The sequence below is a fragment of the Dermochelys coriacea genome, chromosome 14 (genome assembly GCF_009764565.3).
Source record: "Dermochelys coriacea isolate rDerCor1 chromosome 14, rDerCor1.pri.v4, whole genome shotgun sequence".
Classification (NCBI taxonomy): Eukaryota; Metazoa; Chordata; order Testudines; family Dermochelyidae; genus Dermochelys; species Dermochelys coriacea.
Window position 1 is genome coordinate 38,257,890 of NC_050081.1, and position 13,518 is coordinate 38,271,407.

Genomic DNA, 13,518 nt, shown 5'->3' on the forward strand with positions numbered 1-13,518 from the left:
CAGTGTATTTCCCCTTCCATGCCACATTGCACAGCTGACATCACCCCCCTTCCCCCCCCACAATGAGCTCATCCCCTGGCCACGTCCCCTCCAGCACTTCCCTGCCCTACAGCTGCTGCAAGGCCTGCAGCTGAGCTGGGGGGGAGAAGAGCTAAGGGCTTGGCTAGCGGGGGGGAAGGGGGGGCTGCAGGTTAGGAGTGAGGCAGAGCTCAGGGCTGAGGGGAGTCAGGGGTGGGGAGGGAGAGAAAGAGGCCCAGGGGAGCTGGGGTTGGTGGGATCAGGAGTCAGGGGCTGTGCTTTGGGGAAGTTTTCCTGACAGCCAAAGCCACTGTGCTGAGGGGGTGCAGGGGCTACTCAGGCTGCTGTCATGTCATGTCCCCCCCACACACAGAGCCAGGAGACAGTCAGGAAATTTTAAAAAAAAAATTGGTTTATTCTTTCGCAGAACGTCGTCTTTTCAATATGAAAAAAGCAGTTTAAAAAAAAACACGAGAGAAAGATGGAGCGAGCGAGAGGGCAAGAAAAGAGACTGAGCTGATGAGACAGAACCGGACAGGCCAGAGCTAGCCTGCATGGAGGGGGCCCCATTGGGTGGGACCTCCAGCTGCATTGCCACCTACCAGCTAGAGCCCACAGCAGTGGGGGGTCCCCCCTCCCCAACTCTCCTCCTTTAATTCCTCCAGGGCTGAGTTGTCTCCTCTAAGGAGCTTCAAGCTGATCCCTGGCGGCAGGACCTTGGGGGCCAACTGAGCAGCGCAGAACATGGGCATGGGGACAATCTATGTTTACAGACACCCCCCCCCACCCCTTTGCCTCCAGCAGGACCATCCCCCAACCTGGAGAAGAAATGAAAGGCCCACAGGTGGAGATTTTCCTTTCTGCTGGGATAAACTACCCTGGGTGGAACAAACACCCTGGCTGTGGCCTGCCCTGACCCTTTCCCCAAAGGCTGCTGAGATGGCAGAGACCAGCTCCATGACCCATCGCTCTGCGGCTTGTGCCCTTTCATCCCTGGAGAGCCTGGCTCAGTTGACTTATCTAGGGCACCAGGGGAGATGGAGGGTATGGGGGGGGGTCTGCTGATCTGGAGCCAAATTGATACAAGGAAGAGAACCACCTCCCCATTTCTCCCCCCCCCCAAAAAAAAATCTGTGGGCCAAATCCTCACCACCGGGCAGGAACAGAAATGAAAAGGGGAGGGAGGCCCCCGCCTGGAAAAGCTGGGGGCTAATCCCCCAACAGAAAGCATATCGACTAGGGGAAGCCAGGGACGCACCCTTTGAGGGTGTGGGTGGGCCAGGCAGCTCCAGAACTTAGATCCACACAGCTGGTGGATGGGACCTTCACAGAAACGGGACACATTGAGTGGGGTGGTACAGAGACAGGTTTAGGGGGGTTTTGTCCCAGGGCTCCAGTATCTCCTGCAGCTTTGCAAACACACTCACGTCCAACCAGGAGGGGGAAGGAGTTCCTTGCTCAAGCAGCTCTCACCACAGTAGCGAACCCATAAATCTAACCCTGGGGTCCTGGAGTCCCCATCCCACAGCAGGGGGGCAGAACTCCTGGGTTCTATTCCTTCTCCCCTTCACTAGACTCTCTTCCCCAAGTCCCACTGCATTCAGCCACGAGCTCATTGTCCCCGAGGAGGAAGGTACAGCAGAGGAACTTGCTAACGGCAAAAGCGAATTGAATCTCCTTTCCCTAAGTAGGGCCAGATGTTTCTGTTAGGCTTGCTCAGCTTCTTGCCTTCCTCCTCAGCTCCTGGTATTATTTAATCACCTGCAAGGTCTAACCAGTTCAGGGCCACCTCCTCCTACCTTCTGCTCAGTCTAACAAGCAACCAACTAGACTTCCTCAGGTCCAGACCAGCCTCACATCCCCCACCTTCTCCAGTGGTAGGTGAGCTCCCACAAACCGATCCATCTTGTTCCTGCTAATCAACTTCACGGCTCCCACCTCTAGTGGTTTTCCTAGAAGAGCTTAGCATCTGCCTGACACTACCTACAGGATGACAGCTACATGCGAGAAGCTCCTTCAATAAAGACCAGAGCAGGAAGAAGTGAGCAAAGAGCTCTCTCTCACAACCTGGCTCCAGATTGCTAGGCCACTGGGCCAAAGAAGGGACAATCTATCAACCCTGCTTTGGGACCTTTAATTTTGCACATCCCTTGGGTTACATTTCAGGTCTTAAGAAAACCCAACCAAGCCCTCTGTTATCCCCATGCTCCATCTTCTCCCATCGCTGAAGAACACCTCAGGTGAGAGAAGCATGGGCTGAGAAGAATCACCAAAATTTAAACTCCCTCTTGGAGAGAAAGCAGAGGGGAGAGATGCCATTGGACGTAGACAGTTACAGAGAAAGGGGATCTGACTTTTATTGGAGACAGAACCTCACAATAAATTAGTGCTGGGGAGGAAGAGAAGACAGCGGAGGGGTGGAGAGAGACAGCAGAAGTGGCATCTCTCGCTCTGATGCCCAAGCTGATGTTTACACAGGAGATCACGGAACCAGAGTAAGCTCAGCCCTGGAGGAATCTGGATGGAGAAGACAGTTGAGAAGGCAGAGAGAAAGAAAACTGGAACATGATGCTATGTGGGTTTTTGTTTTTTAAAAAAAAAAAATTAATCTGTGCGGGCGCGATCACGGTGGCGGGTGAAGCTTCAAGCTTCTTCTTCGGCCTCTTCCCCGAAGTCCTCTTCCTCCTCGGCCGTGGCATCCTGGTACTGCTGGTATTCGGAGACCAGGTCGTTCATGTTGCTCTCTGCCTCAGTGAACTCCATCTCGTCCATGCCCTCGCCCGTGTACCAGTGCAGGAAGGCCTTGCGGCGGAACATGGCGGTGAACTGCTCTGAGATGCGCTTGAAGAGCTCCTGGATGGCCGTGCTGTTGCCGATGAAGGTGACGGCCATCTTGAGCCCGCGGGGCGGGATGTCGCACACGGCCGTCTTGACGTTGTTGGGGATCCACTCCACGAAGTAGCTGCTGTTCTTGTTCTGCACGTTCAGCATCTGCTCGTCCACCTCCTTCATGGACATGCGGCCACGGAAGACGGCCGCCACCGTCAGGTAGCGCCCGTGGCGGGGGTCGCAGGCCGCCATCATGTTCTTGGCGTCGAAGACCTGCTGGGTCAGCTCCGGCACGGTCAAGGCCCGGTACTGCTGGCTGCCGCGGCTGGTCAAGGGAGCAAAGCCGGGCATGAAGAAGTGGAGGCGAGGGAAGGGCACCATGTTGACGGCCAGCTTGCGGAGGTCGGCGTTGAGTTGCCCAGGGAAACGGAGGCAGGTGGTGACGCCGCTCATGGTGGCAGAGACCAGGTGGTTGAGGTCGCCGTAGGTGGGGGTGGTGAGCTTGAGGGTGCGGAAGCAGATGTCGTACAGGGCCTCGTTGTCGATGCAGTAGGTCTCGTCCGTGTTCTCCACCAGCTGATGGACGGACAGGGTGGCGTTGTAGGGCTCCACCACCGTGTCCGAGACCTTGGGCGACGGCACCACGCTGAAGGTGTTCATGATGCGGTCGGGGTACTCCTCCCGGATCTTGCTAATCAGCAGCGTGCCCATCCCCGAGCCGGTGCCACCGCCCAGCGAATGGGTCAGCTGGAAGCCCTGCAGGCAGTCGCAGCTCTCCGCCTCCTTCCTCACCACATCCAGCACCGAGTCTACCAGCTCGGCCCCCTCCGTGTAGTGCCCCTTGGCCCAGTTGTTACCAGCTCCGCTCTGGCCTGTAGGGGTGGGGTGGGGTGGAGGGGAAGAAGCCACAAGCATTGGGCAAAGGCACTGGGCAACCAGCCGCACCTTAGCCAGTCATGCCCCTGAATTATCTCCAATGCAGTCCCCTGGGGGACATGTGCCAATTCCCCCAATGGTCTAAGAGAAGCATCAGGTCCTTTGTTGGGTTAGGCTCACAGATGGGGGGAAGATGCCCGATTACCATGGCATCTAAGTGGCCTCCAATTGTTAGACCAGGGGAACCTAATGCAAGCCACCGCTCTGGGAACGTGGCCACAGCTGAGGGATAGACCTCTAGCTCCGAACAGTGAGCTGAAGTCAGCTGGGTCCCCCCCATGCATGCCCCATGCCCACCAGATGGGACAAGGCCCATCTCAAAGCCATAACACATTGGCGACTCCAAAATTTAGGGGGACTGTCTGCAGGCTGCTACTAGGCCCAATCTGGACTCAGTTGAGAAGACGAAGCCTAGAAACTCGAGTTTGAACCAGAGAAGTGACCCCACTCTTCTTGCTACACAAGGGCCAAGGTCAGGGGTGTCAACCCCTGGGTAATTCTCAGTCACGCACAGGGCCCCAGCAGAGACACCGCACGGAAGGACAATGGGAATCTTACCGAAGACGAAGTTGTCTGGTCGGAAGATCTGGCCGAAGGGACCGGAGCGGACGGAGTCCATGGTGCCCGGTTCCAAATCAACCAAGATGGCGCGAGGGACATATTTACCACCTAGAGGGGGAGCGAGAAGAGTCTCAGCAGGGATGGGTCAACCAAACCAAGAGACAGCAGGATGGTCTTAGGGGCCCCGAGTTACCCAGGAAGAGGAATTTGGGGTTGATTCAAACCCATGGGTGCAGAGGGATCCCCGCAGCCATTAGACACTAATTCACTGAAAGGATTTGGTTCCAGCCATGCGGGAAGAAAGTGGGGGCCTAGCCTAGCCTTCGGGGCATGTGGAACGGGTGCCCAGGATCAACCAACCCACACATGGCATGGGGAGTGGAACAGACTGGACCAGGACCAAGCCACGAGTATTTATGGGGAAGGATCCCTGGACCCTCCCATTCCCTGCGTATAGGGGAGGGAAACTGGCTCAAACCATGGGAACAAGTCGCGGGGACCAGATCAAACCATATATGGGGGGGGAAGGAAAACTATCTCAGACCACCCCAATCTCCACATACCAAGACATGCGTATTTGTGGAGGGGAATCCCGGACCAGCCCACGCTCCCCAGGTAAAGGGGTATCGTGTGTCCCATCCCCCCTAGCAGTACCTGTGGCCTCATTGTAGTAGACGCTGATGCGGTCGAGCTGCAGGTCGCTGTCGCCGTGGTAGGTGCCGGTGGGGTCGATGCCGTGCTCGTCACTGATCACCTCCCAGAACTAGGGGCAACAGCGGGGGGGGGAGGTCATTGGGACGGCTGCCTCCCCCCATCCCTGTACCAGCCACCCGCTCCCGTGAGGGGACACTGCTCTTCTCTGGGGGGGATCTCAACTAGTGCTGCAGCTGCCAGCCCAGTGGGGGTTACCCCACATCTGAGCCCCACCCGGCATGTCCCCATTAGCTCTACCCCCCCCCCCAGCATATGAAGGGTGCATGATGGTGCCACGCCCACCATGCGCAGCCAGCCAGAGCCAGCAGTGCCCTTAACAGGTGATCACAGCCTGGTCCAGAAACAGGGGCTTCTCCTAGGACTGCACATCGCCCACCCCCTGCCAGCTATGTGGGGGCAGCAACACACCATACCGGCAAGGCTGCCCCTAGTGGCAGAGGGACCCCATGGAAGTTTGAGGTGCTGCTCGGACCCCCTGGTGGGGGTATTATGAGGTCCCCTCCCCCCCCATGCCCATCCCTAGGTTGGGGTGAGACGTGACAGTTGAGCATGGGAGCGGGGATGAGGGTAAGTTCCCACCCCCGCAAAGCTAATCCTACCCAAGCCAGATCTCTGGGGCTCCGATATCCCCAGCGCTGGGGAGGCTGGGACATGGAAGGGGGGGGGAAAGAGAGGAGGCAGGCCCCTCTGGCATCACATCTCCAGCCCACTGGAGTGCATGTGCAAGGAACCCATCACCCTCCCTGCCCCCCAGGACAAAGCCCTCTCGCCCCATCCCCACCGGGGCATCCCTGTCCCTCCCCACACTTGGCTGTGGACTCAGCTCCCTTGCCAGGGCCAGGCACTCACCCCCTCAGTCCCAGCTCCAGGGACATGATGCCTGAGCCAACGTGCCCCCCTCCAGCCCTGGGCTCCTGCCAGCAGCAGCAGCTCCTGCGCTAAGCACCAGCGGCCACAGCCCTGCCCTGCCAGGATGCGATGGCTAAACCCAGCCAGGCAGGGAACAATTGCTGCTGTTTAAGATTTCCTCTGCCACCCGAAGCGCTCCCTGGCCATGGGCCTGCCCTAGAAGCCTGCAGCAGTCAGCCATGGCAGGGATGACAGAGTGCTGGTGGCAGCGGTGGGATTGCTGGTGCCACCCTGAGTGCCCCCCCACTGAGCTGTGCCCCATTACATGCCCCTCCCCCAGCCCTGATGCAAATCCAGCTTCCCGCCTCTGAGCGGAGCAAAGAGCAGATGGCGCCCGGCTGAGCCAGGAGACGATTCCCCACCCCCACTCGCTGTAGGCTGGCGGTTTCAGCTCTGTTCAACCACTTCTCAGCCACAGCAAGTGTCAGCACTCCTGGGGCTCTGTGCCTGGGCTCGGGGAGCGGATCTAGTGGGTTAGAGCGGGGGGGGGGGGCTGGGAACCAGGACTCCTGGGTTCTATCCCCAGCTCTGGGAGGGGAGTGGGGGCTAGTGGGTTAGAGCGGGGGTGGGGAGGCTGGGAGTCAGGGCTGCTGGTCAGTTAAGTCACCTCTTAGCCGGCTGCTTTGAAAGGAGCCTTTGGACATTGCAAACCAGGGTGTGGGGCTGGCTGGCTATTAACAGCTGTGTTCAGCCCCTGCAGGGTGCAGCCAGAGGCCGACCCAGCCCCCTGGGCTCAAAGACAGGGACTGTTTTAACAGGCTACCAGTGAAATCAATCCACTGGGGGGGGTGCAGGGGGGGGTCACTGACTGCTGTCCCCAGTCAAGCCTGCCTGGGACAAAGCAGTGTCAGGGCATCTGTCACAGAGAACACATCTCTGGTTTCCACCCCAGCCCTCACCGCCAGGACCACACCCCACCAACACCACAAGGCAGCCCAGCCGACCCCTTCAACATCCCTGGCATTTTTGGCAGCATGGATCAGTGAGGAAGGTGGCAGCCAATTGCACTGATCGCAGCAACTCTGGTGTCAATCTGGAGTGGATCTGGATTTACACCAGGGTCATTGAGGTTGCGTCTACACTGCATTGTAAACCCGGGGCTGTGGGACCCCAGGCTTGTGGAATCGGTTGTGCTACAGCATCCTCACTGCCTGGGAAACCTGGCCTTACCATGGCTGGGGGCTCATAGTCATGCTAACGAGTCCACACTGCACAAACCTGACTCGGGGCTGCGGCTTGGACTGCATCCACACAGCAAAAAAGACATGACTTGGACCAAAGCCACAGCAGGACTGGGGCTCTGAGCTGCCCCCTAGCGGAGTCCTAGGGCCAGGTTGTGAGCGCTTGCTGACCTGGGTCAGACTGATTTGTGTCTGGACAGCAGGGCGGCTTGGGCCCTGCGTCAGAGGCCGGCTTTAATAAGCAGTGTAGCCAGACCCTGAGTCAGCAGATTCAGGGCTGGATTCTGATCTCAGGGACCCTGGTGCAAATGCAGAGTGATTCCAGATGGAGAAACTGAATGGCTCTAACAGGAGCCAGGAAGGCTCTTTGGGAGGGGCAGAAAAACCTGCTTTAGATTCCCCCAAACAGTCCTGGCCTGGCAGGGCTTCCACAGATTTTTTGGGGGTCATGATCTTCTGACAGAGCAGCCATTTGCAGCCGGGTCTGGATCTCACTGCAAGAATTTGCTGGGCAGGGTCTTTCTTTTTAGAGCTTCACCCACCCTGGCCTGGCCAAGATGCCAGTTTTAAAGTGTGCGCAGGAAGGGGGGGGGGATCTCCATTTAGGGGATCTAGGCAGAGGGGGATCGGCAGCCCTCCCACCCCCCCCCCACAGTGCAAGCCGGGGGGTCAGCACCCCTCATTTGCCAGCCACACCTAGCGCAGAATAAAGCACGCCTGGCAAACCCGGTCAGGCAGAGGTGAGGCTGGGTGGGGCGCGGGATGAGGTGTGTGATGCAGGAGGGTTAACATCCCTACAGTAAAAATAAAAACTCAGGGCCTCTTAAGCGATCCAGACGCAAGCGAGCAGGAAAGCAGGCTGATGGGTCCATTGAGCAGGGATGCTCCTGGTTCTGCACTGGCTAAAATAAAGTCTTTGTCCACCCAGCCCGCTGAGCGCCCATCCACCCCACCAGGTGGAGAAACCCAGCGCCTGAGCCAGCCAACTGCTTAGGGGCGGGGGGATTTTGCAGCCACCCAACTGCAAACAAGCCCTTCTTTAGGCACAAAAAGTCCCGCAGTGTCTAGCGCCAGCAGCCGCCTGGAAACCCCCCCTCCCCCCAGCTGTGCAAAGGCGGCCATTACGGGCACAAAGGATGTGGTGTGCGTCTCAGCTTAAACTGGAGATCCGATTTGACTCTGGGGTGGTGGGGAGTTGGGGGACCGATGGGAAGGGATCAGGCACCCCCGGGCACGGATAGCTCTAGTCTAAGAGGTGGGGGAATTAAGCCCACTTTGCAGCCAGCCATGTGGGGCCAGCAGACAAAGAGGTGGGGAAGATGGTGGGTGGGGAGGGGAAAGGAGGAGGGGGATGGGCAGTTTGGCGCCAGAAGTAACATTCTTTATTTGCAACTGAAACAAGATATTTTTTTCTTCCCACCCCCCCGACATTGCAACATTTTAAGGTAACTTCCCCCCCACAACTGCAACACTGTAACTGAAGGTTTCCAAGGGGGTACTAGAGAGGAAAGAGGCCTCGCTCCGGATTTAGCAAGCAGGGGGCAAGGGTGGGTACACACTGGGTAGGGTAGGGTGACCCCAGAGAGCAAGTGTGAAGAATTGGGACCTTGGGGGGGGGGGGGAAAAGATATCGTTGCCTATATAAGGCAAAGCCCGACACTGGAGAACAATACCCCCTTCCACTGATTAACGGAAGAGAAATGGGGGGGGGTGATTTTGCCGCTGTCTAACTCAAGATCTGGAGGGGGCGTTCATCCCCCCCCCCCCCCATAGCAGTTAGGGAGGGAAATGGCCTCTCTCACCGCATCTCTCGCCCCAGGCGGCAGACAATGGAGATCAAAGGGCGGGGTTGAAACTAACCAGCAGAGAAAGAGGACGTGAAATTAACCAGCAGCAGAGAGGCGGGCGGGGGAAGAGACACTAGGTTAATCCGCAGCCCGATCCTGGAAGGCGGGGGGGGGGGGCCCTCTGCCAGGGGAATCCGGCCCCGCTCCCGAGCAGGGCCACAGCCAGATCCTTCCAGCGCCGGACACCGCCCCCGCCGCCTCCCTCCTGCCAGCAGCAGGCGGGTTGGGTTTGGCGCTAAAAGATGCACCGCGCCGCTGGAAAGCGCGTAGCGGGCGGGGGAAGTTTCCCTCCTGCTCCCCCTCCCACCGCCCATCCCCCTCCGCAACCCCCCCCCCCCAACTCCCCTGGGTCCGAGTCATCTGCTGCGCCGGCTAATCCTGTTAACTGCAAATCGCCTTTCTAATGCCGGGACGGGCTGGAATCCGGAGTCTAAAATCCAGGGTTTAAAAAATATATATATAAAAATCGGAGGGGAGGGGTGAATTCAAAACGGCGCAACGGTTTTAAATCCCGATTAAAAAAAAATCGGATGGAAAAAAAATCGAGACCGGTTTCTAAATGCGTCGGATCCTCCCCCCCCCCCGAAACGCTTACACCACCCCGCCTTGATTTGAATTGCCAAAATCCAGCCGCCTCCCCCAAACTCGCCCTGCAAGAGAAATAGCTGCAGCCCCTCCCACCGCCTCCCCAAAAAATCCGGGGCGGAGGCTTCAGGATTTTAAACCCTTTTCCTCCTTAACACCCCCCCCCCCATATGCTAGGATCGTCCCCCCCCCCCTCCTTTGCTCATGAAGCTCCATTCGTTTGGAAGCACACGAGAGTCCTCACCCACCTTGGCACCGATCTGGTTGCCGCACTGGCCAGCCTGGATGTGGACGATTTCCCTCATCTTGCCTCCCTTTGGTCTAGCCTGAGCCGGCGCCCTTGGAAGAATAGAACGCTGGGGAGCTCAAGGTTCTCTCCGCCGAACGCGCCGGGAGCGAACGTTCCAAGCGGCCGAAAAAGCAAGAGCGAGAGGGGCTGGGGCTGATATAGACAAAGCTTTTATAAGCTGGAGGGCGGCCAGCCCGCTGATTGGCCCGCTGGGATCACGAGCGCGGAGCCCATTGGACAGGAGAGGCGCGAGCACATAGAGGAGGCGGTGGGGAGGGGGCCGCAGGGGCGTCGTCCCGGGCGCAAGGGGCGCTGGGAGTTGTAGTCTCCTTTTGTTGTGCGGGTTCTTCAGTGGGATTGCGGCTAAAATGGGTGTGACGGGGGAAGAGGGAGAATCAGGCTGGGAGACAGGCCTAATGCTTTCTTCCCCCCATCGCCGCCCATGTAGACACGGCATGAGGTGCCCCGCAAAGCCCGAGAAAGGATGAACAGGGAGGGAGGACGGGGAGACCAGAGGGAAAGGACGAGGAAAGAAGGAATGGGAGAAAAAGGGAAGAAGGAAGGAAAGAGAGAGAGGAAGACAAAGAGAGAGGAAAACAACTAAAAAGAGAGAAAAGAAAGAATGGGCGAGAAAAAGAAAAGGAGGGAGAAAAAACTGAAAAGAGGAAAAATGAATAAGAAAAAAGGAAGGAAAAGGACTGAATGCATAAGGAAGGAAGGAAGAAAAAAGGGGGGAAGGAACAAAAGGGGGAAAAGAAGGAATGAAAAAGAGAGCCCACGGAAAGAATGAAAAAAGAAAGGGGGAAAGAATGAATGAATGTAAAACCAGAGGAGGAAAAACCAAGCAAAAAAAGAATGACTGAGCAAAGAAAAAAAAGAGGACCAAAAAAAGACAATGAAGAGGAGAGAGCGGGAGGAAAGAGAATGGGGCGGGAGGAGGAAAAGGGACAGACTGGCTGAGCCAGCAGCCCGGGACCCACCCTTGTCTCCTCGCTGGCTGGAGGCCATGGCTGCCTTAGCCAGGGTCCTGGGCCTGCACCCGTCTGGTCTCATCCTGCCTGCCCCATTGAGCAGCCTTGAGGGCGCATCCCCTGGCGGGGGGCTTGGCACCACCGTTCTTGCCCCTCTAGTGGGGTAGAGCCGGAGGAGAGGGGCTGGGAGCCAGGACTCCTGGGTTCTCTGCCCAGCTCTGGGAGGGAAGTGGGGTCTGGTGGTTAGAGCTTGGGGGGGCGGGGGCTGGGCCAGTTCTTGGGCCCTGTACGCTATGGAAACTGACACACACACACACGCACCCTGTGCCACTGCCAACCCCCCCTCCCCAGGATCCTCAGCCCTTGCGGGAGCCCCATGCCCCCTATTATCCCGTCTCCCCCATCCCACTCCTTACCTTACCCTGCCCGGCTGGCCAGCCTCCTTGTGTGATGATAGGTCCATCCCGCTCCCCAGCACCATTTCAGGTGAGGACGCAGCCCCATTTGCACCAATTCAGCTATTTCTTGGTAGGGGACGGGGACGGACGGACAAATTCCAGTCCCTGCACCCATCTGGCAGGCACCGTCTTCCAGTCCTTGCTTGTCCGTCCCTGGACCCCGGGTCTCCCTCAGTCCCTCTCCCTCCCACACCCAGAGCTCATGCGGGGGTTGCCCGGAGGCAAACTCTTGGCGGACTCCCCCACATTCAGGAACAAGGTCCTCTTGCTGCAGGTCCAGATGGGAGGGTGGCCAGGGCAGATCCGAGATGCGCTTCCAGGCACCACTCACTGCATTCTGCCTGGACAGAGGGGTGGCTGGGCCAGATGTGAGTGGTGCTGCGACCAGGCAGCTGGGGCAAAGCTGCGGGCTGCTCCGGGCACAGCCATACCGAGCTAGGATGGGGCTTTGAGCGAGTGGCGGCCTGCGGCAGGCACAGTGGGAGACAGGTTCCAGCTGCCCCATGCCCCGAGCCGTGATGTGCGTGGCCGCCCAGGGTTCAGAGGACCCTTGAGACACTGGCCCTGTGCAAGTGCATCGAGTGCAGGATGGTGAATCCAGGCCTGATCCTGGGTTCTGTCCCCAGCTCTGGGAGGGGAGTGCGGGCTAGTGGTTAGAGCAGGGGGCTGGGAACCAGGACTCCTGGGTTCTGTCCCCAGCTCTGGGAGTGGACTGGGGTCCAGAGGGGAGTGGCACCCCCTAAAGGGGAAAGGCCCCAAGTCCCATTTCCTGAGCCAGCCAGTCCCTGTCCTGGAGCTGGCACCCCGTAGAGGTAACACCCTGCCTAATGCTTCAGTAACCTTGTCAAGGGCATACCTGCCCCAGCTCCCAGCAGGACACTCAGGCCCCCAGCAGCAGCTGCGTTGCCCCCTCCCTCAGCAGTGCGCTAAACCGCTACTTTCTTCCCCCTCCTCACCCCCTGCCCCAAAGCCATGATGCGGGGCTGAGAAAATCCTCACCTGCAGCTGGGCACCTCTGCTCCAGCCAGGATCCCTGCTGGCATTACCTGGCCGGGAAGGGCAGGGGAGGGACCTGGCCATGGGGAGCAGGCAGCCCACTGGCCTGTGATCTCAGAGTTCAAAGCCTGGGAATCTGGGAGCTGCAGGGAGTGGAAGAGAAAGAAATGGAGGAGACGCCGACTTCCCTCCCCAAGCCAGGGATAGAACCCAGGAGTCCTGGCGCCCCCTGCTCTAACCCACTAAAAACCCCACTCCCCTCCCAGAGCCAGGGAGATCTCTCCTCAGGCCCTGCGCTACCAGCACTCCCAGCTATCTTTGAGACATCACTGACTTCCTGAGGAAACTACAATCCATCGGTGATCTTCCAGAAAATACCATCCTAGCCACCATGGATGTAGAAGCCCCCTACACCAACATCCCACACAAAGATGGACTACAAGCCGTCAGGAACAGTATCCCCGATAATGTCACGGCTAACCTGGTGGCTGAACTTTGTGACTTTGTCCTCACCCATAACTATTTCACATTTGGGGACAATGTATACCTTCAAGCCAGCTGGACTGCTATGGGTACCCACGTGGCCCCACAGTATGCCAACATTTTTATGGCTGACTTAGAACAACACTTCCTCAGCTCTCGTCCCCTAATGCCCCTACGCTACTTGCGCTACACTGATGACATCTTCATCATCTGGACCCATGGAAAAGAAGCCCTTGAGGAATTCCACCAAGATTTCAACAATTTCCACCCCACCATTGACCTCAGCTTGGACCAGTCCACACAAGAGATCCACTTCCTGGACACTACGGTGCTAATTAGCGATGGCCACATAAACACCACCCTATACCGGAAACCTACTAACCTCTATACTTACCTACATGCCTCCAGCTTTCATCCAGACCACATCACAAAATCCATTGTCTACAGCCAATCCCTAAGATACAACCACATCAGCCACACCATCAGGGGCTGGTTCCCCTGCACATCTACCAATGTGATATATGCCACTGTGTGCCAGCAATGCCCCTCTGCCATGTGCATTGGTCAAACTGGACAGTCTCTACACAAAAGAACAAATGGACACAAATCTGACATCAGGAATCATAACATTCCAAAACCAGTAGCAGAATACTTCAATCTCCCTGGTCACTCAATAACAGACCTAAAAGTGGCAATTCTTCAACAAAAAAACTTCAAAAACAGACTCCAACATGAAACTGC

The 13,518-nt window shown here is 57.7% G+C and overlaps 1 protein-coding gene across 1 annotated transcript; it reads right to left on the bottom strand.

The window, feature by feature from the left end:
- Nucleotides 1-407: 407 nt before the first annotated feature.
- TUBB (tubulin beta class I) lies at nt 408-10,187 on the bottom strand. Its single transcript, XM_038370796.2, has 4 exons — nt 9,829-10,187; nt 4,999-5,107; nt 4,342-4,452; nt 408-3,719 (listed from the first exon to the last, which is right to left on the bottom strand). The coding sequence occupies exons 1-4, from the start codon at nt 9,883-9,885 to the stop codon at nt 2,662-2,664; spliced, it is 1,335 nt and encodes a 444-aa protein (XP_038226724.1). The 5' UTR covers nt 9,886-10,187; the 3' UTR covers nt 408-2,661.
- Nucleotides 10,188-13,518: the final 3,331 nt, after the last annotated feature.